This window comes from Manacus candei, unplaced genomic scaffold (genome assembly GCF_025592945.1).
Source record: "Manacus candei isolate 608988 ecotype Guabito, Panama unplaced genomic scaffold, ASM2559294v1 h1tg000014l, whole genome shotgun sequence".
In the NCBI taxonomy this organism is placed as follows: Eukaryota; Metazoa; Chordata; class Aves; order Passeriformes; family Pipridae; genus Manacus; species Manacus candei.
Genome location: NW_026138062.1, coordinates 34,988,600 through 35,016,017, shown reverse-complemented (window position 1 = coordinate 35,016,017; position 27,418 = coordinate 34,988,600). Strand labels below are relative to the sequence as shown.

The window sequence follows — 27,418 nt, the reverse complement described above, 5'->3', positions numbered from 1 at the left end:
TTAGATTGGCAATATTAAGATCATTTTATTTTAAGCTTTATGGATTTTGAAAACACGTACAAATAAAATACTTGTTACAAAACTCCATTTGCTAAAGTTTCTCCAGGAATATACATCAAGCATGATTCCAGCACACAGATAAATGACTTCTACAGAGAGCATTACATAGAGCAATAAATGCTAGTGAAACAGCCAGTCTTTCCAGATACATTACAATGAAAAGTTTTCTCTCCCTTTGTCACATCTAACGTTTGACTAAATGTTTTATTTCCAAATAGCCATGTCTGAAGTTAAAATGTGTAAGCAAACTGACTGTGGAAGTCAACAGGCACTCAGAAGCCCCAAAGGGGAGAGTAAGCACTATTTTTCAAGTTCACTAGTTCAGGGGTAAAAATTCCTGAGAGACAGAAAAGCAACAAACCCTTTTTCTTCGATGGAAAGATGCTTGCCAGGGGACATTGCCAACAGACAGCTGTAAAGATAAACTGTAAGACTGAAGAATAATAGTAAGACAGAGCAAGGAAACCAATCTGTAATGCTAAGTAAGGAGGAATGCCTTGGTGGGGCAGCATGGGACTTCACCAGGGCTGCCTGCTTGCAAGAAAAGCATTCAGCAGAAATATATGCAGAGATACAAAGCACAAGATATGCACATGCTAATCTTGTCATTAAGATGGAAAACACCTATAGTTTGTGCCAAAACTGTAATCTCACTTAATTTTAAATGGTATGCAACTGACCTTAAAATACAAACAAGAATAAACAAAATATTGCACTCCAAAGTTACCATCAGGACATTTATTACATGAAGCAAGTAAATCAAGAAACACAGATCCATATATATTTTCTGTTGCTTGATGTCAGTGCAGAACTGCTCAGCTGCAAGTTTTTAACAGACCAGGTCACTGAATTCTCTGGGACCTGGAAACTGATCTCAGAAGCAGCATGCTTCTGACCTTCCATCTCGAGTCCCTGAACTGCTGCTGGACATCAAAACAGCTCTACTTCTTCTACTTTATGAGTCATACCCCTGCAGTGTCCTGTTCCTTGCTACATGCTGTGAAAAGGATCCCCCTTTTCCTTAAGTCTATTGTGCATACAGAAGTTGCGCTATTGAATTATGATGCCGTGCTGATTTTGAATGCAATTTAACATGTAGGCAGGTCAAGCTAACTAGATCAAACATGAGCTCACTCACACTGTTCACTGAGGCTGATCTGAGCCTTCAGAGTAGTGGAAGAAAGCTGCAGTACTTTCAGGTTATTGAAACATCCAAAGCATTAAGAAGCCTGTTACATCCGGCAGACATCTAGCACCACAATAAGCAACACCAGAAGGAAAGTGTGGCATAAACGCTGACAGCAAGTCAAAGCAGACTTCAGCCTAAGGATCTAATTCTAAAGGTTAATATAGGTTTCACAACCAGTACACTTAGCCTGTGATCAGTTACAGGTTTAGAACTATTAGCAAATAAAGAGGAGTTTTAAGAGTAACCTTTAGGTTCTGACCTAAAGATCTATAAATACCACTGGAGGGATGATCTAGTTTGAAATCAGATTATCTTTAAACTAACTAGAAAGCAATCATGCTTACACGAGGCCCTCATGCTAGTCACACTTGCTCAAGAGCAGGGCAGGACTCTAAAGAACAGATGTTGACAGCATGCATCCTGTGCTATTTTAACATCGAACTTCCTTCTATTACTTATGTCACTTCCTTAAGAGGACAGTAGTTAAGCTAAGCTACCCCAGCCCCACTTCAGCCCAACTGAGCATCCAGTTATGTGCTCAGTTTAATAGAATGGGAGTAGCAAATTCTGAGAGATTTGCTGATGTGTTACTGTATCAAAAGGCCTCAGGAAAACAGCAACTAGAGAGGAAGAGCACATCACCTTTCCCAGCAAGGCATTCTTTGGCATGCTTATCCTGTGGAAGAGACACATCAAACTGTCACAGTTTGTGATAGCTTTCCTTCTACAACACCATTATTCTAGGGCATTTGTTCCACATAGGAATGTGCAGTTTTATGGAAGGACTGCTGTTCCAGTTCTCTAAGTGGACTCTCCAGACTTCAGGCTTTTGCCCTAGATTTAGGTCACTAGTAATTGGACATGTGTAGAAAATGCACAGGCTCAGTTCAGTGTTGCCTAATTAATTTCTTAGTCTGATTTGGCAGTCGCCCTACAAAATAGAACTGTTGGATATTTAAACTTGTATGGAAGAATACCTTGTGACACCAGCAAGCCTCCCAAAAAATAAGCCCAACTCTTTCGGTACTAGTGAAATAAATATTTTAAATTGCCTGGAGTACAAAATGAAATAAGTTCTCAGGTGAAACTATCAGCTTGGTTCACTAAAAGAAAAAAGATCAAGCACAGTACAAAATATAGAAACGCAAAGACTTCATGGAGATCTCCTGAAGATGAAGCGCAGAATTGACAAGTGCCAAAGTCTTGCAACCTATGGAGCAGAATCAACTGTACCAACTTTCTGTCTGGAATATTATATTCTCAAGCAACTGGCAAGCACACCACTCAACTACAAACTAATGTCACAGCTTGAGAGAGTTCTGCACATTATTTTGATCTGTATGAGGCACCTTACAGTATTGTAACTGCTCCTGGAGCAGCATATTCATGATGAAGACAAGTTCATCCACTGAAATAAGAATTAAAATTATTTCTGCTCCTAGGCTACTGCCACAGTTTTTTAGTCAACTGGATGTTTTTTAAACCCTTCTCGAAGGACACAGAACAGCCCCACTGTGCTCAGTCCTGGCCATCCTGCCAAGCTTTCTGTTGGAGCTCACTTCACTACGATATATTCACTTCACCACAGGTCCCATGTGCTTTAGGTAGTTTTGGCTTAAGCCTAAACAGCAAATAAGAAGAGACAGATGCCTCTCTGCAGGAACTTTTCTCACTGGCGACCCTGGGAGTTGAGTTGGCAGAGCCATCTGAACCTCCCAAGATGGCTGCTCTACAGAACAGCCTTATAAAACACTATTCACATATTAACTGGAGTAAAATATTTACTTCAGATCGGGAAGTATTGTATTATTTGACAGAGAAACAGGTTTGGTGCCTGAGCAGACAGTTTTGTAACATTTTAAAAGTGACCTAACATGCCTACCTTGATTTAAAATAAAATGGCATTCTGATTCCTTTCGCTAAGAAGTGAACTCTGCCAATTAAAAGGACTGGAAGACTGAAATGAACTCACTATAACAGTACTGAAACAGTACTCTCCAAAAGCCTTGTATACAGGGTTACTCAGAGGGATGTTAAAGTAAAAACAAAATACAGTGATATTTGCAAAAAAGCTTAATATAATATTTTGAGTCCATAAACTCTAAACAATAAATATGAAAAGTGTACATGGCACACCAGAGCAGCTAAATATTAAAAAAAACCCCACAAGTACAACTTGATAACATGTATATTCTCAGTGATAAGTTTGTTTGTGATATAATACAGGCTTAATATACAAGATGTTTTTCCAAAGAAAAACCACAGAACAAAGTTAATACAGAAGGTCAGGGAGGAGGGGAGACAATAAATAACAAGGCACGAAAACCTCTCTTGTTGCAACCCTGTAAGGCACACCACTTGTGCAAACGTGAAAACTATCAAAATCTGTAGTGGAGAAATTCTAAATGTGTTTAAATAATTGGATAATGTATTTTAAATATGACACTATATGCTTATGCCTTTTGGAATAAAAATACTTACGAACCTTTATTTACACCAAAAGGCTTTTAAAAAAACAAATTAGTGAAACGGGTGAATCAATAGCCAAATACAAGCATCACAGCTAATTTCTCCCAGACAGCTTCACAAGTGCAACTTGACCGTGACCTATACTGGCCTTGCTAATAGAGTCCTGGGACCAATACAGTGCAGAGGGAAATGCTGCATATCAAATTATGTAGCACGCCAGTAATTTTGACAAAACACAGGGATTAGGATGAGAATAGACTTATTTTCACTTGAAAACAAAAATTATTTAAATCAAGAGATAAAAGGTCAGTAGCATTAATCTAACATCATACCTAGAGATCTTAATACCCAAAGTTATAATTTAAGAACTGGGCATCAACATTTTTCTTCCTTATTCTGTTATGTGCTCAGAAAATCTATCATGATACAAACTTCAGCAAAAACCTTCTCTCTTACTAGAAAATAACAGATACCTAACTAAGCTTACAAACTGTAAGTTTCCCCCTTTTTTTCTTATGTCCCATGATCTCTACTGCATCCTGCTAGAAGCTTTTTTCCTCTCTCCAATTACATAAGAATCTCAGATGATACTGAAGTTATTCACAATACGCACAGGTCGAACAAGTTTTTACAAGATGAAAAGGGCTTTTCACTAATAACCAAAATTTTCTTCTAATGAAACATTTAGGAGACACTCAGTTTCTCATGAGCTTCAGACACATGAATGATTTTTTTTTTTTTTTCCCCCACTTGGGAACCGTATCAGTAGACTACATTTCCAGAAGTTCTGTTTGCAGTCTTGCAACTTGAACAACTGCACAGCACACAGTAAATAATCTAAAAGAATCTGACTATTCAGTTATTAGCTAAGTTTTGTTTTCTTATGTGACATGTCTTATTCTACACGTAAACACCTTGTGCCCAAATGAAACCATTTGAGGTCAGACAACCTGTAGCTTCAGTGATGCTCCATTTACTGAGCTGCCAGAGAGGAAAATCAGGGCAATCTATTATATTTTAAACAACAGAGGAAATGGAAGACAAAACAGTCTTAAGTGGTAAGTTAACATTCATATAGCTATTTGCTGAAAGGCTGTGCCAGCATAGGCATGCTTCATTCCTTATATTCAGTCCTCTTTTAAGGATATAAAAATTTGAGCAAATACAATGTAAACAGAGCCAGGTAGACTGCAGTAGTAAAGAACAATATAATTGATCTGACAGGTTTAAGGCCAACTATTTATGATTTGAAATGTGTCATACTTTTCCATGGCACTTAATACACTGAATTTAGTACTGGATGACATTAAACAAGGGTATACATATTCATATCTAATGCAATATATACATGTAGCTTCAGTCCTTAAAATAGAAAGTTCAAGTTTTCTTGTCCAAATCAAATCAGTTTGTGAAAGAACACCTGTGGTTTCCTATAACGAATAAAGTAATATTACTATTTTAATCAATTTAGTGCAAACTGACCTAAGTCCAAAGACATACCATTCCTTGATTTTTAGTCACTACTTACCAAATGCCCGTTTCTTTTAACAAGACAACTAGACCTTTTTTTTCCCTTGAAAGAACAGCAAACACCTGACGACTAGCATGCTGTTCTAGCCTACATTAACAAAACTTGCTGATATACAAATCATGTTTTGGTCATGCAGCAGAGACCCATCCTCAAAATAATCCATCTCTCCATTCAATCAGTCAAGGAGAGCACAGTGCCAGATTTTAATTAGCAGGTCATCCTGGCCACTCCGTACTCCAAGCTGACAACAGCAGGCTCAGCTTTGGAGAACTCGGACACAAGCTCACTGTAACGATTGTCTGCTGTGTTGCTGCCCTCTATAGTTCTCACGGCCTCATTCCCAGGGATCGGCGGCTGCTCCTTCTTGAAGCATGGAGGGGTCTTCAGTGCCACGGGGGCAGGATGAGCAGACTGCTGATGTTCCTTCACAAGGACCACATCTGACTGCCCGTTTATCTGCTTTATTTTCTGAAATACAGAGAATAGTTACTAACAGTGGGCATGACTCTTTACTGATAATATTCTGCTTCAAAAGGAAGTGAATCCCCTTCTTTTGTTGGCCAACTCAGCATCTACAGAATCCTGTATGACATACCCTAGGCTAGATATGTAACAGTCACGTTAAGTGTTAGGCCATTGGATATTACATTATTCTCCACAGCAGATGCTACAAGCACTGCTTGCTTAAAATTTGTAGCTGAGCAGAAGACAGAAAGGTTGTCTGCCAATTAATAAGCAGGGAGCTTGCTAACAGTAACTGGTAAGTAGATGAAACTTGCTAATAAGTAGATTATGAGTCTCTTAAAAGACATAGCAGTTTGATACCTAAGCCTTATATATCCTTCCTAAAAACCTGCCAATAGACTTCAGATCCAAAAAATACTAATACGTTTTGTTCAAATGCAGGAATACACTAAAACATGTCAATTGAAAAGCAGGACTGGAAAAAAGGACCTATCCTGCAAGTATGAGCAAGAGAATAGGAAAGATTTGGATTAAGGGTTTTTTCAGTTGTGTGGTTTGGGTTTTTTGTTTGTTTTCGTTTTGTTTTTAATTCGAATTCACTCACCCAGTAACTGGGAGCTTGCACTACTTAACTGAACAGATTTGTTTGTTGGTGTATTTGTGTTCTATTAGAATGGAGACTAAGTCCATAAGACTTCGGTGTTTCTTGACATCAACTTTTTGAAGATGGAAACAGTAGTAGCAAAGTCTACATCAAGATTTCAAACAAATACATCTCTTCATCACTCAAGTGACAAATGTGGGCTCAGGTGAAGTTATTATCTTGGAATGAGGTTCTAGAAAATTCAAAACTGAGACTTCACTTTATATCTTGCTTATTCTTTAGATTGCTTCATCTTGAGTTTTCATCTTATTGCTTCAATTGTATAAAAACTTTCAAATATACAATTAAGATTTGAAACAGTATAAGATTAAATGACCTGCATTCATTACATTACAGTAGGACCAGTTTAATAAAATCTTCCCTCCTAGAAAAGCTGTGTTTCCCCCTTCTCCCCCCAACATAACAAACAGGAGTGTGTTACCTTTCTAGCCAGTCACAAGTAGTAAAACTGATAATCAGAAGACTTTTGCATTCCTTAAAACATATTATTTTGAAGTTTCAGCACCTTAACTGACTATAACAGAAATATCAATTAAAAGCCACTAAGTTATACTAGAATAAAATCAGATACAGCCTATCCTGGCTGTTTACACTAGCACCTAGAAGTCAATTATATACATCTTTGTATTTAGCCCTGTCCTGAAATAAGCATTACAATGTACATGACCCATAATTATGGTGACTTACAACAGCATGCACCTGCATATGAAGTTAAAAAGACAATACTTACTGCTTCCATTTTAGTAGCTATAATGGAAATAAAACATTTTCAGTCTCCTTGGTTTAGCAACACAGTTGTAGCTATGATGGGTACCTTTTTATCCAAGATAAGTTTCACAGAAATTTAACCTACATTAAAATATCTTCAGTAATGCTTTGATAGTAGGAGAACTTTTACATAGTTCAGTTCATCAGTAAAGCAGAATGATGCCTAAGAGTAAAACATTGGCTGCATAGTCTGGCATTCATCACAGAAGCATACAGTGGAAGTCAGAAGTCAACATTCCACAGAGTAAGTGCCAGGCATACAGTAGTGACATTCACGTGAAAGCTAGCAGCATTATTACAACTTTAAATGTGAATTTGAAAGACAAGAAGTCACATATACATGCACTTATTTTGTAATACTTACAGCTTCCAGTTCTTTAATGTCTTCTTCCAGTTGTTTATTTTGCTCACTCAAATTCATTATAAGATTGAGCACAGACTGCCTGGGATGCATACTTCGGTCAAACTGATGGTACATATTTCTCCAAAACCTGCATGAAGCAGACAGTTTTAACTATGCAGGATAATGACAAAATTGAAGAAGAGATACTGTGTCTTATTTAAACTTACTTAAAATTGAATGATACTGTATTAGGCTCCAAAAGAGTTAGTTCTGGCAAAAAGTCTGGATTATATAGAGGATTCCGATATTTCTTTTGTTCTGCCAAAAGGAATGGCCACAAGGAGTAGGTCTTCTCTTTTACTCTTAAAGCAAAAAGAGATAAAGGTCAACACAGTGACTGCAAGCAAAAAAACAGAAGCTCTTCAACTAATAAATCAATCTTTAAAAAAAGAAAAAGTTACCAGAAATACTTATAAGTCTTGAATTAAAAGCTCTTAGTAAAATCAACTTCTTCCTGGCATACGCTAATGTTGGATAGAAATGCCAATTTTAGAAGTACTACTGCTTTTAAAATACAATGTGAGACAAACTGACAAAAACTTTACAGAAGTTTGCCAGCTGAAAGCATTGGAAGCTACCCTATTAATTCTTCCAACTGGCTAGTCTTGAGCTGGTAAGAATTTTAAGCTTGCCTAAAAAGAGACTGGGGGAGGGAATGAAGTGATATTTTCAAACTTAAGCTTACCTACTTTGAGAGGAGAAAAAAAAAAAAAAAGAGGAAGAAAGGTACCTTAACTTTCCCTACGAAAAATCAGCATGGGATTTTCTCCCAGAATTAGAAAGACTGTCTCCAGAATGCAAAAGCACAAGAAGCACTGCTGTTCCCTGATGCAGTTCAACATAATTTTCTGTACTACCAATCCTGCCTCCATTTCTATTCAGAGTCTAAAATGAAGATTCAGGCGAGTTCTTAGTCTGACAGAATAAACGAAAGACACATTACAATATGCCTGCTTACTTTAATTCTTCTCGTTCTTTTTCACAATTTCCAAGGAAGTTACCAAACTGGCATGAATGGACATGTTCATGGATTTGAAGGAGGAAAACTTCATTGTACTCAAAGGCTTGTGGAAACTGCTCAGTCAGATTCCACACACATTCTAAAAATTGGGTGAACACCGGTGAGATCTCTTTTGGATCACCATCCAACTGACAACATCTGAAAAAGATTCCATAAACAGATTGAAACTGGTTAAAGTTAGAAATCCAAAAAGTCTTACCTGCAATTGTTTTTAAATGACAGCACATTAATTAGACATTAGCCTTAGTTGGAGATTGAGCACCTTACTTCAAGAACTGGGGCAATTTTGGAATAGAAATAAGTCTATATTTAACCTGTTTTTCTAACTTATAAGTAATCACACATTTGTATTCAGTACAGAATAGCAACATAAGACAGTTAAGTTCCTTTGTGTCTATTATTTTCACAGTCTTTGGAGTATATCAGCTAAAAGCAAATTAATAAGCAGTAAATAGCAGCAAGGCTATTGTCATAGCTGATGACAGGCAGATCAAGGGAAAAAACAGAACTCTGAACATATAGGACTTCTAAAGATAGGTGTGACTTCATCATCAAAGTAAACATAAATGTAAACTTTTCTTTAAAGACATCAAAACTAAGCGTTTCATATTGCCTAAATAGCTGGGACATAGCCTTAGATTGGTTTTGCACTGTCTATACATATGTGCAGACCTAGCTGCTGTCATCAACACTTGAGAGCAGGGTACCAGTAGTACTAAAAATTTATGTCTACAATATAAATCAATTATCCAATACATACTTGAATAAATAGAATACAGTGCATTGTTTACTGAAAATAGCTTGCTGCTAAGCTACCGCAGTGTTACTAGAAATTTAACATCCACATTCTTAGTTCAGTTTGCTGTATACATTTTACTATATTGGAGGAGTGAACTACCTGTCAGAGAACTTGTGCCCAAAAGAGATCCAGTCTTTCTCTATCAAGACCTAGAGGGTAAACAAACCAAATTCTCATGAAAAATGTTACTCAATCTTACATCTTACATGTATTAAATCCACAGGTTATCCATATATTGTATCAATAAATCTGATTATTTTGTATTCTGATTAAATTGTATTAAATCTGAGTCCAATTAATAACAGTAGGAGCAACCATTTGTCACTTTATAGCTTCTTTATTTTCTTGGAAGCCTTTCAGAGGAGATTCTCAAAGCACATTTCCAAAACTAGTAAAAAAGTTCAGCAACTTGCTAATCAGATAATTGCTCTTAAGCCAGACTCACTTTAAGCATAATGTATGACTTCACTAGATTATCAACTTTCAAAATATGGCAAAGCATAGGAAAAATTTTAGTATTTCCTTCCTGCTATCTTAGTTTACATAAAACCACACAATATAATCTTTCTAACACTTAGAGCAGTAAGCTTGTTAATATCAACAGTAGCTTGTTTTATCACTTCACAGAATCAAGCACCAAAAGGAACACAGTACCATCTGACCACTGCAGAAGTCTTCACAAAAATCTAATTGAAAGCGAGGAGTAAACAAACCCAAAGAGACTAAATGACTTCCCTAAAGATTACACACATTCTCACTATTCACAACTTAATCCTCTTCCAATTCATCTTCAACTTCACTTTCATCACTTGTAATATTTGTGACAGTTCTAATCAATATATTGTAGTAGTTTTATGCACTATCCCTATGGAGTTCCCATGACACCTTGCCTTGCCACTGCAGAACACTACTGATTTTCCTACTTTAAAATTTAGAATAATCATACTGAAATTCCTCTTCCTCTCTATGGAAAAATGAAGAAATTTAGATTGCTTAAACATCCTCAGGCACTGAGGGAGTTGTCATTGTTACATTTTAAAAATGTTGATTTGGGGACAAGTGATAAAATACAGAGTTGCTGTAATTTAGTATGTCTGCTATCTCACATAAGCACTTTGGACTATGTCTTCTTTGGATGCAAAAGACAATCATGGCAACATTTCTACATGGTGCCTAAAGAAATCTGCTATTTGTATTTCAGTTTTTTAGATTTTAAATAAATGTTTTTTCCAGTAGAAAGTATTTCTGTAAGAAAGATTTATCAGTATACTGCAAATCCCATTTTAGATTTGCAACCACACAAAAAAAGGCAGTATGTTTACACTGCTCCCTTTCACACTTAAACATTTTACATCTTTTATTTACCAAGGAAGAGCTCAACAATGCAACAGTTAGCTTACCATGAATCCTTTGATTGTTCTGTAATAGGAGTCTAGTAAGAGAGCTCCAAGAGAGCAAACTTGGGAAGTCCTATCCCAGCCATCTGAGCAGTGCACTAATACACTTGCGCTCTCCATCGCTATTGCCTACAAAACACAGTTGTTTCTTGATGAATGTTCTTTTCCAGACAAAAGTCAAAATTTAGTAGATAAATAAAAAAGCTACCTTTATCCCAAACTCACAGCATAGGTCATTTTATTTAACTAAGATAGAAAAATGTTTATTATGAGGAAAGAATTTAAAACCGTCAGAAAGTTAGGAATCTCTCCACGGAAATACAGAAAACTCCTTACAAAGAAGAAATTCCACCACCACCTTTGCAGAAGCTAACATCTCCAGTGGTTCCCAGTTCTCTTTCTCTCCCTTATAAAACTAAACTCACAAGAAAAGCTTGGAACGTAACTAAAAAAGAATTAGATTACAAATTGCAGAGTACAGATTAAAAAAACAAAACACCATCAACACATCTTTAAAGATACTCACTTCTTTGTCATTATACTACACAAAAGTAAAGGCCTAGGAAATGTTTATTAGCTTCAGCTAACAAATGAAATCCTGTTAGCTCAGATGTTTGTGAGGGTCATCTTTAGGACAATCATCCACTTTTAACTCAGTTAACTCCCTGTTATTTCACCCAGTAAAAACAAAGATCCAGGTTTTTTTTCTTCACCCAGCCCTTTCAGGTCAAGCCCTTGGCTTCGTAAGTGCCTAGCAAAGGCAATTGTTCCCCCAAATTCCTCATAAAGAGTCCCATATCCTGGCCAAATGAAGTCAGCATAGCCACTTTGGCTGCTCTGCAATTACTGCCCCAGGAGCTCTGTTTTTCAGGGTGCACTAAATAAGTTTGTTCCATCCTCCTCCAAACTGGTTACACCTTTCAGAAATACCTAAAGAACCAGGAACCATAAGAATCCATTTATCTCCCAGCAAGATGACCAAATAGCATTCAAAAAATCCCAAAACATTAACTGGCATAAAGAAATGAAGAAATCAATCCAATCATAAAGAAAAATGTAATACTTAAGCCAGCATATCCAATGTACCAGTATATATACTAAACACCTATCTCCAAAAAAGGTCAGTTGCAGAATTTTACACATTACATAACATTAAGCATAATTTTGCCTGGTAGCAAGTCAACTTCCTATCGCATAAAGAAGCAGCATGCAAGTTACCTTGACTAGGAAGACAGCAGCATCCACCACAGCTTTGATGTGACGCAGCCATCCAGAATTCTCCAAACCAGACAAGAAGTCATTGACAGACAAACCCCTTGTGCCACTGACTGAAAGAAACCAGAAGTTAAAAAGCCTTAAGCAGTTGCAGCTACCTGAACCCTGCAATGTAGAAAGAAGAATAATTGCATTTTGTGTCTAATCTTCTGTGCTGTAAGTTGAACAGAACTCTTTCAGGAAACCACTACTCAAATGGTTTAAGGGAGGGGTACTCCAAAATAATCTCCATCCAGAATGCAACTCTGTAGTCCTACAGTAATCACAAGTGACAAGATCTGTGTCTTTCTGACAAAATAACATTCCCAATAAATCCACTGGTTATCCCCAACAGGGAGCCTTACCCTTGTCTTACCAAGGAAGGAAATGCAAATGCCAAAGGCTTACCAGAAGTACTTAAAGATTACTACTACTAGTAGGAAGTAGCTGAATCCAGACAATATACACAGTTCAGAGTAGTCAGACTGCCAGTTTCATCACCTCCACCCTGCTTAGGAGAATAAAGTGCAGTACAAGGACACGGTGAAGAAATTAAATCCATTGAGATTTTGTCTACCTCCAGACTTGACACACCACATTTCTGACTGATCTCTACCATTCTTCCGTAACATACTTTGATGCTGTAACAATAATGCCAACTGAGAGGGCAAGGAAGAACTTGAGTTAAAGAAAAAAGATGCCTTGCAGCATAGCACCAAGCAATGTAGAGTAAAAGCTTCTCACACAGACAATTACCAATTCACATGAGACAGATAACCTGGTTCTTGTACAATTTTAAGTAGCAACTTAAAATTGTAGTTACATTACTGTCCGAATATGACAAACTTTTGGCAATAAAAAAAAAAATTTGCTGGCTAATATAACTTCAGCTATGTGTAATTCTAAGAGAAGGTACCTGTGGTTGCCACCTACAAAAATACCCACCCCTGCCACAGTGGAAGCCTACTTTCCACTAAGCTTAACAGCTGGTCTCAATGATCTTAAAAGTCTTTCAACCTAAATGATTTTATGATTCTAAACTATTGGGCCTCAATGAAAATAAAAAGGCTCTGTAAATGAAAGCCAGCAGTAGGGATATAACAGCTCCAAAATAATCTTTATCTCTGATCATGGAAGGAAGTGAGTCAGCAGCAAAAGCAGAGAACAAAATTCACCAAATCCCTCTGTGACACAGTTTCATATTCAACCAAGGCCCCTGATGTAATGAAGGCTATAAACTCTTGAACCACTGCCTCGCAGAGCTTTCCTGTATCTGCACTAGACGTTTCTCAGCTTTCAGCCAAAGTTTTGGTACACTCCCCATTGCTCAGGAAGATTTGTAGCGCCGAATGCGGCTGAATACAAAGACAGGCTTCCAAACAATTATTGCAGCACCTTTTCTAAAACCCATAGATCTTTGTCATCTACAAAACTACCTAGCAAACAATAGCGCAATCAGATAACAAAACATCAAGAAACCCCTGGATACAAGACCTAATTTTAAAGGTTAGTCTGTAGATATCAGTAGAAGCAAGCTAGCTAGTTTTCCCTTGTCTTTGAAAGAGCATCATTAGGCAAGAGCTCCACTTCCAAAAGGTCTAGCACATGGAAGAAATCCGGAGAGAACTACTCAATCCTTTCAGCTAGCTCACATTCTCTCTACACCAGTGGTTCCATACACCTGTTCAATCACAATAGCACACAAACAGTTCTAGCACTCTATGGTAAAGGAAAGAAACTAAAAATAGTCAAATATCTGGAAATTCAAACATCTGCAGGGAAGGGACTAGACAAAAAAGGCAATGTCTAGAGGCACTATTCATGGCAGCTCACCCCACATTCTGTACCTTATGATTTAAAGCAGAAGCTTTCCAGCTAGAAAACAAACAGGCTTCCAGCCCTCAGTTTGTTTTCACCCAGATACTGCTGTCAAAATCTGCTTTTGATCAAAATTTTCAGCTTGGCAGAAACAGTATTTCCCTCTTTTAGCTAGATCTCTATACTTTTATAAATGGATGCAGAGATAGGAACACATATGTTGAGCCCACAGAGTTTCTATTTCTGTGAATTAACAAAGGCATTTTTATACTACTTGGTGATTAAATAAAGAAATTGCATTGACACTGTTCCGACACTTACGTGCTGAAAAAAAGTAATTTTCCAGATCCTTATGGTCTTTTATAGGGTCAAAGATGATTTATGGTACCACTAAGATGTTTAGCTACTTCACAAAAAATATAATTCAAGACAGTTTTGACTCTGTGATTGCCATCATAAAAAACACAAGCCCTACAAGTCCCAAAACCTCATCATTCCCTTGCTTATTTGTCCTTATTTACACTACTGCCTCAGGCAGCAGTTTAAGAAGTGACTAGACCTGTAGACTGAAGGACAGTGGGTTGCAGGCAGAAGTTGTTTTTTAACAAGTAAAAAACCCTAAACAACCCCTTCCCCCATATACAAAACCCACAAAACACCCTCAGTTAACACGCTTCCATCATCAAAATATACGTAACAGATCATAGCAGCTATTACTGAGCCTTTTCCTTAAATATTTCCTGCAGAGCCTCTGACATACACAAAAGCTTTTTGCTTATTAGAGTTCAATCTTTTCTGACATGCATTACTATATTTTGAATATACAAAACCTGAACTCTGTATTTAATGTCACAGCCACAAATTTAGTCTATGTGAAGATTCTCCCATTAATGTTGTAGTGTGCCCATTAGGGGGGCAGTCATGTTCATACTGAAGAAAACTGTTTTAGGAAAGTTTTGTTGGGAAGGATTATGTCTTACATTCCACTTGAAAGCGGAATCATTAGATTCTGAAGGAATTCTGACACAGAACCTAGGAGCAAGACACATGCCAAAGAAGAATAACAGTTGTTTGTCACAAAAAGCCCAAACAACTGAGGACAGCCTCAGTTACAATGGCCCTTGAACAAACAAGGTCATTGATATCACATTCCTAATTTGAGAACATTTAGTTCAGCATGTTCAGAGAAAGCGAGTACACAGAAGCTAAATGGCATTTTCCTCATCTTAAGTGATGAACCAGGGGTCTAAATAGTAAATTATTGCATACATCCCTAAATTTTAAGGGTTCTTCCTACCCCTAAAGAGGATTCTAATTCTAGAGTGGCATTCAGCAAAACTAGTGAATTATACAGACTGAACAGAGGTAAAACAATTGTGCTAATTTACCAAAAGACCTGATCTGAAGAACAACTAATAGACATCACTCATGATTTTGTTTCAATCAAGTTTAAATAAATCAGTTCTCCACATGAGGAAAAACTAAAACATATTCCATCCTTAAAGAAAGCTACAGAAACATAGTTAGTAAGTACTGTTGGTGGCATGCTAAGTCAAATGGCTAAGAATATGAACTCCGTGAAGCTTAAGTGTGTGACACACGCATCTCTGCATCAGACTCTATTACACAGGAGTAGGGCTCTTAAAAAAGTAAAAAAACCATCAATACTTGTTAGTGAGTTTTCTAGAATTGAAGATATTAGTAAAAGAAAGAGGGATTACGCCAAACCTAAAAACTGAAGCTCAGGATCACGCTTCTCATCTTTCCCTTAGAAAAAATACATGCAGGAATAACTGGAAAAATACATATTATCAAAGTTCAGTAGGATTCTGTGCAGAGGCCTGAAGAATAGGTTAGCAGCACATACAGGCTCAATCAAAGCAAAGTAAGACTACACCACTAGTCTGGGAGATTTCTTGACTAATGGAGCCAGAATGTCTTCATCAACATAGGCTTCCATACAGGCGTAAGCCTTCTCCATGACTGGATATATTTGCATATTTCTGGAAGCCAACCACTTATACATGTATTATCAGACTTCTGCCACTGTATTCTAATCTCAGTATTAGTACTCCACAAAGCATCTTAATTTTTCTCTCAGTTGTTTACCTAAATACAATACTAGTGGAATTATGAACATAATTCTGACTCGCCATTTTCACCACCAGAAGGCAGGCAGTGGCATGGTGAAGTGGCTCACATTTTCCCTGCCCCCTTCCCTACAAACACCTACAAGCACAGAAGTGGCTCACCAGGTCAAACAGCTCAAGTTTCGTACAGACCACATGCTCATTGCAAATTCTGTGGACCAAAGTGCTCCTCGAAGAACTGATATTCTGTATAAGAAAATGTATGTACAGACAAACACTATTTTGTATATTTCCATTACATTGTACACGTGCTTAGAAAACACAGCAGTCTTTCCCACAAGCCACTGACATACTAACCAAGTTCACTCAAGACATACATGCCATTAAGTTTTCTTCAAAACAGCTCCATGCATTGGGTTTACAGTTTGAAGGTAAAGGTTTAAGGTAATTCATTACCACAGAGCAGAGCAAACTAGTACTAAACATAGAACTGGGATAAAATATAGAAATATCAATGCAGCTTGTGTAAGATATTATTAAAGACTTTAGAAAAATACTCATCCTATTTTCATATACGTTATGATAGTACAGTTAAAACATACCTTCCAGAAGTTTTTGTAAGCTGGATCTCATCACATGAATATTTTCAATGCCAACAAACTGGAACCTAATGTTAGAGTAGTTGTCTTCATTCTCATAGCCCTTCCCAGCAGCTCTGTTTGCCATTGCATTAAGCTTAAAAGAGGAAAACAAAAATACTGATAAACAGTACTTGAAATAAAAATATCAAATTAAGAAACAAAAGTCATGCAATTTCAGTGGAAGACACTGGGAAAAAAACACAAGAGCACATAGTATAAACAGGTTCTAATATACAGTTCATGACAAATCAACTTGAAAGCATTAAAGGGATGATGAATAAAAACCAAGTTCTATATTTAGAGCTGACATATCTGAATAATGCACAGTAATTTCTTATTCTGTCCTCCATATTCCCACCAACAAACCCTCACCTGTTTGCAAACATTTTTGAGCAAAGACACTACAAAAAAATTCACCTAAAAAGCAAAGAGTAAGATTCAGACTTTTCCAGCTTCTGTGTTCAGACATTTGAGTGAAATTAGTACCAATTGAAATGCAAATGGGTCTTAAAGAGCGGGAGTTACCCCACACATTCCAACACAGGTCATAACATAAGTCAACTTAATAACATAACATAATCCAATTTATTTAGACAGTGATGAATTATAGTGGTGAGGCACTGGAAAACATTGCCCAGAGAAGTTGGGGATCCTGGTAGTAGTGTTCAAGGCCAGGTTGGATGGAGGTCTGGGCAACCTGGTTAGGGGGGGGTTGGATCTAGGTGATCTTTAAGGCCCCTTCTAACTCAAACCCTAACCCTATGGTGACCTCAGAACACTACAACAGCATTTCCTCTACTTCTTCCTTGCCAAGACAGACAGTTTGCACAGATCACTTACACAGAACACAGTACTTCCTCTCCCATTCCAAAAGAAACCCAACCTCAGCTCATCTTTTCATGAATTTAATTTCAAACAGTTAAAATTACTTAGATCCCGCTCAACTACTCATTTCTTAAGTATACTTTTAAATGCACCTCTCCAAAAGTTCAGCATCATATTCAGTGAATTCTAGCTGAGTCCTGAGGTAGATTCAACTTCTTTAAGAAAGCAAGTAATTAAACGCCTCCATAAAGAGGCCTTGCCTTCTCCTTAAAACATTTTTGCTCATGAGGGAGTCATACTTCACTCCAAATTTTTTTGAATTACACTGTATCCCTGTACTCTACTGTCCAGGAAAAGAGCCTTGTCCGAAGAACCTGAAGTACACACCTTCGGCCTGGTATCCATGACATACATGTAGCGATTTGAAGGATTTGCTTTACTAATGGCTTGCAACATGTGTTCATCTTCCAGGCACCTGGCACTGAAACCTGAGAGAGGTTGACTGCATCTGCAAATTGCAGCCTACCACAGAAAACAAAGAACAAATTAGCATCAGTTTAATATCAGTAGGTGAAATGCCTTGCATAATTCTAAAAAGACATGGAAACAAATTGCTTTATTCAGCAGATAACATCACTAAACTGAATAAAGTTCCAACTTTTTAAGTACATTACTTGGAGACCTTCCAACACAGTACCTACAATTTAAATCTAAAGGTTTATCAAAACATTTTTTCAGGCTCTTTTACATAGGCAATGTATCAGTTTACATAATGGACCTAAAAACCCAAAAAAAGTATAGGCTGGAAAAAAGTACAGTTTAGCAAAGCAAGTTACTCCCTTAACATGAAATGGATTATGTTTGGTTTTACTAACACAAGTATGACTTTATTATTGCAAGCACAATATGTTATTATCTAATGTAATTTTTGTAGAGTAATTTTCAATAATATGTTCTATTTTGGAAGGTATTGGGTACCAGAAGGTATCTTGCAAATAGTAATTATCTTCAAATCCATCTAGCTTCACAGTCATGATTCATAAATTCTTCAACTCAGCAAGGTGATTGTCCTTCTCTCTCTCTCTCCATATTAACCCCTAGCAGAGACAGACTGCTTTACACCACTCCCTGTAAAATCTTATTTCTCATCCTGTAGGTTTTTTTACCTTGCAAATAACTCCTTGGAGAACCAATTCTATTATTCTGTTGGTTTGTTGTTGGTTTTGTTTGGGTTTTTTTACCCGCCATTTTGACCTAACAGATTTTATTCCTGATACATCAAGGAACATAGATCCTTTAACAGAAAGCTATCTTCAGTTATTTTAATGTCAGTTTCTGAAAACTTTAGGAGATTCAACTGATTATCAACTGATTACTTAAGGATTTCTTGTAAACTGTCTTAGTTTAACTCAGCATCCTGTTAGCCATGACTAGTGTCAGCTGTATTTAAGGTTATGAGTCACACCATTTTCATACAAGTCACCATCCTTGAACCTCCTTACCTACACCCCTGAACTACTGCCAAGTGTTGAGAAATACTTTTCAGCACATTTATGGTAAAAGGAAGGAAGACACATTATACCTCTTTATTTTTATGATAATATGACAACACTGGGAATCTTCCTTTGCTTCTGAACTTGGAGCTACCAACAATTATGGGCTTGCTTGCAGTTCTGGGAACATAAAGTTCTCTAGGATAGGTTTCACAAATCTGAAAGACACAGATACACAATTTTACATGCAAGGCACAAAGCCTATCCTAGTTTTATTCCATTCCATTTGAAAGATATTAGGTAAAATAAGAAATAAGAGATAAAGGATAAACACTAGTATGTTTCTCTCCATATATGTAAATAACTCAGACAAGGAGATGAGCCACAGATAAAGTAGTACAAACTGGTATCTAAGTTACACAGCAGAGTACTGTCATACTGGCATTCAGTCTCAGGAATGCAATTCTTCAGTAGAAATGGTAAGAATATGTTTCAAATAAAATACTGGAATTATTTCCCTCATTTTTTTTGTATTTGCAGACTACAAAGTAAGATGAATTCTAATCTAGGAATCACCCAACACTGCAAATGCTAAAGTAGAATCCTGCTCAGTTAAGAGAGAAATCACAAAGCCGAAGAGCAACAGAATCGCTGGGGCTGGGCTTCAAACAGGTAACTATACTCTAAGAAACAACCCCAAAGAATCCATGCACACATACTCTCTCAATGAGGCCTTGGGAAAAACTTGGGAAAAATTAGAAAGTTGTGAGATTGCACACTGATTAAGCAGTTTACTCTCTCTACCTTGCAAGCCAAGTGATTTCATAGCATTAAGCTGTTTTCTATAGGCCTAGAACTCGAGTATAAAGCAGGAACAGATTCAGAGCAGAACATATTTCCATTACAACACTTACCTTATAATCACGATTTGCATCAGACAACTGCCAGTAAGCATTTGGCACTCCCATTCTTTTATATTCTTCTGCTAGATCAATAAGCTGCCAGCCTTTGACTTGTTCAGATTCATTTTGTTTTGGATTATAGGAAAAGGCATAAAGTTCTTCATATTTTGCTAAAAAGTAAAGAATATGTAATGGAGAGAAAGTTTCAGGCTTCAAGATTCACAGAGGTAAGACTAAATAGATACCTGGCCTGCCTCAAATATTTATTCTGCAACTATCCTACAGTTAACTGACACAGTTACAGATATTTAGAGGTAGGTTATGAGAATTTTCTTGAGTGTACTTGACCTATTTCAGAAGAGACATTTCTAATGCCATAAGGGCAAAGCACAGGTCACAAAATGAAGACTGACAAAACTGAACAAGGCAAAAGGCAGAATTACTAGAAGACTTCACAAGAGCTGATGGAACAAACTATTTCGAGAGGCAGGAACTGAAATTTATATCTACTGACCTTTAAAACCAGTAAGTTTTAAAGTTCCCTTTAAAACAAAAAAGATTTCAAAAACTTTGTTCTTCCTAATATGGTATTCACTTATCACAGATGACATTTTACACTGTTCTAAACACAAAGTATAAAATGCAAAAGGCCATACTAACTGACAGAAGTCTTTTGTAAACCTGAAACAGTAGTGTTATTCTAGCATCAATATTTCAGCTTTATTTTTGAAACTGCATGAAATTAGTAACAATTTAGTATTTGCTTAATAGTTTTTTATCTATGGAACACACAATTAAGCAAGACTATACGCATTTATATTCAGGGACAGAAATGTAAAAAAAAAAAATAAAGGGATCTTTCATTCTGTTAGGGAACATCAGAGACCTACAAAAGCCAGACAACACATCTTCTGAATTTTTATGTAGATTAATATTTAATCAATAAAATTCTTTACATACAATTCATGTAAGACTTTACATAATGCATGTTTTTTAAAGAAATAAATAAAAGAGCCACGGATTTACACACACACACGTCAAGTTGTTATCCATGCATATATCCATGCAAAGTCTTTTACAGTGACAAGTATTACCTGTTTTTGACAGTTGAAGCAAAGAGTTATAAATGTCATGACAATCTCTCTCCCTGGGAACAACAAAGTGAACTATCCTGAAGTTCTTGCACTGGATGACAAGGGGGCAGCCAGAAGTAGTCAAGGGAAGTTTTTCCACTGCAGCAATGTGATGATGCAGTATCTGTGACATACAAAAACTCACAGTGTAAGCATGCTGATGAGAAATAAGAACAGCATACTATTCAGATTAGCAGATGTAAGACACATTGTGCAATGCTGAATACGGATTTTGACTAATTTTGTTCATCGATTATAAAAAGAAATACATTTAGAAGCAGAAATCCAAGAACGACATTTTGGTTATGATACCATAACTGATAAAAATTTAATTATTCTCTTTTGTCATTTTTAAGTGTTACCTAATGTTGGTAAGAAAGAGCAAATATCCTTCTAAACGCAAAAGTGAGATGTAAAATGGTTGGTCAGTTTGCTTTAACTTTGCTACCTGACAGGCTTATATCTAATTAGGCAGTGTCCAGATAGGGTATCTTTTTTTCGTAAGGATCTACAGGAACATACTTCAAAATTTTCAAAAAGTAAAAATAAAGTAAGTCAGGGAAAAAAATTCAAAGTATAAAAGATACAGAAGATTCTGATAATTTTAGAATTCCAGTATTTAACATCTACAGAATGAACAGGAGATAAGAAAAACATCTCCTGTATTACATACTGTGTCATGTAGACAAGACAGTCTCTCAGCTAAATGCTTTTTGACCACTTTAACAGAAGACTGTCACAGCAATGGACAGAAAAAAGTCCTCCCTAGATTTTTATCCATGTGGCAAATCTACACAAGATTTAGGTAAATACACAGCCAAGTAACAGCTGCTCAACTGTGGGAAGAAAGGCAAAGATACATTACCTAAACAGAACAAGATGTTCTTGATAGAACTTCAATTACCTCACTGAAGCAATCAACTCCTCTTAAATATTGATCAGAATTTGACAGACATCTGAAAATTATGCTGCCAAATATGCATTTGCAAAGAGACTATACCTTGAAGACATTATGATAATTATACTTGGTACTTGCACTATCATCAGAAATGCAGTACTCTTGAGTATAGGTTTCATTTCCCCAGAATGAAACCTTTTAAGGTACTGCATAGGGAGACGCAAGCAAATAATGCTTCTGAATCATGTTCTCCCCAAAAACCCATTTTGTATGAAAGGATAGCAGTTTGGTTTGTACAAAGTTGTACATTGTATTCAAGAATAACAGAAAAATAAATTTTCCTGAAAGCACCATGAGGTATTTAGTCAGACAACCACAATCCAGGGAAATATACCCACAGGGAAAAAAAATTAACCACAGTCAGGGAAAGAAGATTTCATCCTGGAGGATGAAAGACTTAAGGCACTAACTGAAGCTAGGTAGCTGGTCTCCAGTGCCAGGTAGAACTTGATGACCACATGTGTGCCACCAGGGCACTGAGTAGAAAAAACTAATAGGAATTGCTGTCCTAGCCAGCTTTGATTGTACAACATTGGTACTGGTCAACAAGAAGCTGCAGTCCCTTCTGAAATGTTTTATTGCAGAGATGAATACTTCTGAAGAAACAGATGCTTATTGCTCTAAAAAAGTGCATGTTATCTTCAATATTTCACCAAAACCTAGATTTTTGGATTTTTGCTGTCTCATTTAACCTAGACAGAATCTAATTACGAGGTAGTTAACACAGAAATTTTAAACCTGATACTTAAACTATCAAGCAGTCTCCCACTGCTGCCTCTGAATTGCGATGTAAATCAGTTATTTAGAGAAAACCACCACACATTGACTCAGGAATACAAGTGAAGGCTATGGAAAAAATTACAGCAGCTTGAAGAGAAGTGAACATTTTCAACATTACCTGATGTCAACTGCAGCAGTGTCATGCAAGAGTATAATCTGCAAACCGTTACCTTATTATGATACCATGAAGGAGGAGAGTGCAGGAAATAAATAAGAAGACCCTTTTAGTAAACAAATTCAACCTTAGATCAGGAAGAACAAATGTATCTGGAGAACCCGTGCCACAAGCAATCATTATCCTTACCCATGTCTCTTTCTGGTTTGAATCTATGAATAACAGATGAGTTGCTGTAAGGTATAGAGTTCCCGTCACTGACTTATTGCTCGTGCTGAACCTATCTAGTAATTTCACTTGCTCTACCTGTAAGAAAAAAGAGGAGGGGGAACAAAACTTAATTTTGAATTTTTGCAGAAAGTAAAATCCTAACTTAGCAAAAGCTTTGTCAGTTTGTGCAATAATTTTGAAAATGGTGGAAAACATAACACAGCACGCACAAGGCCATTCAGGACGAACTAGAGTGGTCACATAAGCTTTGAGAATATTGACTAGTTAAAACACCCTGTTTCAATACAAGAGTGCATAATGAAGGCACAACACTAGGCTCATCAGAATACTTACTCCATACACATTGACTATTGTTACTTACTAGTAAAAGAGACAAGGATATAATTAAAAAAAAAAAGAATTATTAATTACTAAGTTTTTAGGGTGCTTCCCCAAAATAGAGTAAATACACACTAACAATTTCCTGTTCTTGAGATGCCAGCAGTGAATTAACAGCTGATCTCAGCAAGATGCTTCACTAGCTGTCTGCAGACTCAAAGCTATAAAGATTATGTTCTCCTGACTTCAGTTCTAGGTATGTACTGTCTTTTACATAATCCTCAGCTTTAAAAATCTAGAATATCATAACCCTGCCTTATAGTCAAAATACATTCAAATGAAATGAAAGGATTATATTAATAATTATAAAAACTCATAGAAATTCAAGGACTGTGCTGGCATTTGAAGCAGATATTTCAAGTTTGAGTCTGGCAAGGGCAAATGACTCCTGGTATTCCATCAACATTGTTAACTCAATCCTACAGAAAACATTTCAAAAGAAAGTGATTTCTAGATAGCCTGCATTTTATCAGCTGCTTATAACTTCACGGGCTCCAAAGTTTGCTGTATTTGAAGCACACATTACATGATTCTTGGTGTGCAACGACATGAAAGGCAAATGGCTTATCTCCATGCATTCCTCTATTTCTTGGCAGCACTGTCTCATTAATGCCAAGTTAAAGCTCTTTGCCACCATTAAGTGCATGGCAGAACTCCAAAATCTTCCAAGCCAGTCAGGCCATCACTGAGATGAGGTGACTAGGAAAGCCCACATCTACTGTGCTGATGTTAAGCCAGTTAAATCATATGTACAAACATGTTTATCTCTAAAAGCACATATAAAGCAGAAAAAAAAAATGTTTTTTCAATTTAAAAAAGCCAGTTAATACAAAATAGAATGGAGGAAATTAAAATATCTACTAGAAGTCAGCATTATTATGATATTATAGATTTCAGTTTATAAAGCAAAAAAATTGGAAACTACATGCAATCAGTACTTCAAAATACATTATGCTGAAACCAGCAAAGTATCAGTCCTCAGATATAGAGAAGCATAAGTGAATGCAGCACAGCCAAAACAGAGAATTCATATTGGGCAGATCTGCAGCAATAAGTGCTCAGGTACCTGGCACTGCACCTCCCCAGCAAATAGAGAAGTGCACAGAAACTGCTCCAGTTTTGTTCCAGTAACACAACGCACAAAATCCTAGCATGTGAGCTTTCATTCTCCTTCATGTAACAAGGCAGCTATCCTCAAAGTTAGATCAGGGCAGGCATTAGTGCTCCAGCTTCCTCAAACATACGTAAAGTCTTCAAGAATCTGAAAACTAAATTGTAGGTATACTTTTCTTAAAGAAAACTGAAATGTAATTTAGATTCAGCCTCCATAGATGACACATTCATTCAAACTTCACTCAAGTCCATTTCTATGGGTACTCAGCTAATTATACACTTTTTTTTTTGTTTTGTTTTGCTTTTTAATTGTGAAGTTTGGCAACTCCTCAGTCATGGGAAAAAGCCATCAGTTTTGAAGATGATGGTTTTGAGAGACTGAAGACCGCTAGTAAGTTTTAGCACATTTGTAAACAAGGATCATTTAAGTAGTCAGAAGCAGTATTCTGACGGTAGCTAGCACTAATAAATTAGCGAGTTTTTAAACCAGTAAGAATTTGAACAGCGACCTCGATCATACAGAGTATTTACAGGCAAATAGTCACCAAAAAGTTTATCATGACTAGGAGTTACATATTAACAGGAAAAAAACCCCAAAGGAATGTTCTCGTAGAGGAGACAAGTTGAAACAGAGAGGAAGGGGGAAACTACACTTCTGAGGTCTTGCATTAAGAAAGTGAAAGGATTAAATTCGAACAATTAACCAAAGGCAAAATCAGTTACCAAGATTTTTTCATTGTAACTTTGTATGACATTCACTGAAACTAAAAGGTGTTTTCCCTTTCCCATTTAAGTTTTAGGCTTGCAAATGTAAGTTTAGGATTTAGCAGTCAAGCCAAGCAAACTTTCCATCTCCAGTAGAAAATCCAGAAGTATTTTCACTTGAACAGATTTGACTGAAGAATTTCCAGTCTTTTCTACCACATTTTGCTTTAAAATATCTTTAAGAACACTTTAAAGATTAATTGTGAAATCACAGTATTCTTATTTGTAATTTCTCCATCCCATGTTGTGAACTGAGTTTCATCATTTGTTGCTACTTTAGTAGAAAAGTCTCACAAGCAATTTTTAAGTTGACCTCACTTCTTTATTCAACATAAATATGTTGGACAGTTAAAGTTTAGCTTTTTGTGAAATTAATTTCAGGTAGCTGTGCTGACAGTTCTAGAAGAATTTTAACGTCAACATTTTGAGCAAACTGAAGTTTGAGGAGGTCTAAAACCTACTCCATCATATTCTCCTAAGGATAACAGCTGCCCTGCAGAGAAGCTAACTTGTGCAAAACTACAGTTATTTTATTTTACTATTACTTTAATCAAATAAATTGAAAAAACAAGAGTGCTGTCAGATTAGAAAACACAGGTATGTTTCAGAACAGTTGGAATGAGATCCAACTTGAACCTACAAAAAACCTGAACTTTTAAGACCTACAGTGCAGGTTGTACTTCAAGGTTTTTTTCTTCCTATAACTGTAATACTCAATTATTACCATCTAGCCTATATGCATTTTAATCCAACTGGATATTCACTAAATCAACAGTTTACAAAAAGCTAGTCAAGCATCACATTTGTAACAAAAAAAAACCCATGCTATTTCTAGCCATGAAATTGATGTTTTCTGAACAGATAAATTTTTTTGTATGAATTATAAAAATAATTGCTTCAGGTAGTAAGTCTTGTATCTTACAAGTTGTGTTCAGGCCCCAAAAACGTGCAGAACCACCACTTGCAGATGCAAAGAAGTCAGCTACCTGTAGCCTTTCTAGTCTCAGTTGCAGGTTTGAAACTTCAACAGCTCCTCTGCTCATCAAGAGACTTCGGCTTTAGCCTAGTTATCATTTTGAACTCAGCTATTGACTGTAACCATACAATATTAAATTCCCAAACAAGGAGTTTCAGGTTTATAAGTAAACAGGTTGATACGGAAACTTTATCTCCCATCTGTCAGCTTGGTGAAAGATTATTCCACCCAGTGAATTTAAGTGTCACTAACAACAGCTTCATCAGAGACCTTCCTCCAGTTTCACACATAAACATACAAATGTATATAAAAAATAAAAGGAGCTATACACATTTATATAAAAGTTATATAAGCTATTACTCAAAAAATTTAAAGCCTGTTCCTTTATGTAATTACTGGTTATATATCCACGATTTGGAACCGAAGTATGACCACTCCTTTTCTAAACATACCAGTAAATCTACTTTAAAATCAGACTGCCGAGTTCAGGAATTAATCACAATTTCCAGGACCAAACAGAGCAGCCCTTGCAGCCAGGGCAAGTCTAAAATGTCAACTACAGCTTAGCTGGTATTTTTCTGAATAGCCTAATACACATTGCACATGCACTGACGGCTTGAGTCCTTAACAACACTCACCGGAGTCTTCAAAACAGGAAAAAACAGAAGCGTTGTTTTCACAACAGATTTGCCTCCAAAGCTGGGAAAAGCTGCACGGAGCCACATCCCGAGCACACAAACCAAGTGCAATTCCCTCCCAGACGGCTTCTCCCCGCCAGAGAACCCCCCCCGTTACACCACGATTTTCAGCATCTTCTCCTCATTACCGAGACGAGGCCCCTCCGGAGCAGCACTGCCGAACTCCCCACCGGAGCTCCCACTCCTTCCAGCGGCACGGGCCGCTCCAGAGCCCCGCGGGGAGGAACAGCCACAAAACGGCAGGAGGGAGGGAGGGAGAACAACAACGCCCTCGCCCGCAGCGGACGGGCCGAGCCAGGCAGGCCCTCCCGGCCCCACGGTTACCGCCGCCGTTCCCTGCCGCCCCTGTGCCGTCCCGCGGCGGCGGCAGTACCTTGGTGGTGCGGATGTGCTCCATGGCCGTGCCCGCCCGGCCGCGGCCGCCTCTCGCCCTCCGCGACACAGCCCAGCCGGGGCCGCTCCGCCAGCGCTTCCGGGCACGG

The 27,418-nt window shown here is 37.2% G+C and overlaps 1 protein-coding gene across 3 annotated transcripts; it reads right to left on the bottom strand.

The window, feature by feature from the left end:
* MTMR6 (myotubularin related protein 6) lies at positions 1–27,418 on the bottom strand. 3 transcript variants are annotated; one of them, XM_051780114.1, is made up of 14 exons: positions 27,310–27,418; positions 22,965–23,081; positions 20,884–21,046; positions 19,802–19,959; positions 18,977–19,105; positions 17,782–17,916; positions 16,531–16,663; positions 11,985–12,094; positions 10,770–10,895; positions 9,469–9,518; positions 8,508–8,708; positions 7,717–7,851; positions 7,511–7,637; positions 1–5,717 (listed from the first exon to the last, which is right to left on the bottom strand). In XM_051780114.1, the coding sequence occupies exons 1-14, from the start codon at positions 27,331–27,333 to the stop codon at positions 5,457–5,459; spliced, it is 1,869 nt and encodes a 622-aa protein (XP_051636074.1). In that variant the 5' UTR covers positions 27,334–27,418; the 3' UTR covers positions 1–5,456. The 3 variants fall into 3 exon arrangements, with proteins under 3 accessions (XP_051636074.1, XP_051636075.1, XP_051636073.1); XM_051780115.1 differs by lacking the exon at positions 27,310–27,418 and adding an exon at positions 27,065–27,173; XM_051780113.1 differs by lacking the exon at positions 27,310–27,418 and adding an exon at positions 26,877–27,036.

What these genes read in the sequence shown, in the direction of transcription:
- MTMR6 (XM_051780113.1), bottom strand. Translation starts at nt 26,963, where the DNA reads ATGTGGCTCCGTGCAGCTTTTCCCAGCTTTGGAGGCAAATCTGTTGTG. An exon ending in TTCCTGTTTTGAAGACTCCG is followed by an intron (nt 23,082 to 26,876) that starts GTGAGTGTTGTT and finishes TTTTTCTTACAG; the next exon opens with GTAGAGCAAGTGAAATTACT. An exon ending in ACATTAAAGAACTGGAAGCT is followed by an intron (nt 5,718 to 7,510) that starts GTAAGTATTACA and finishes TCTGTATTTCAG; the next exon opens with AAAATAAAGCAGATAAACGG.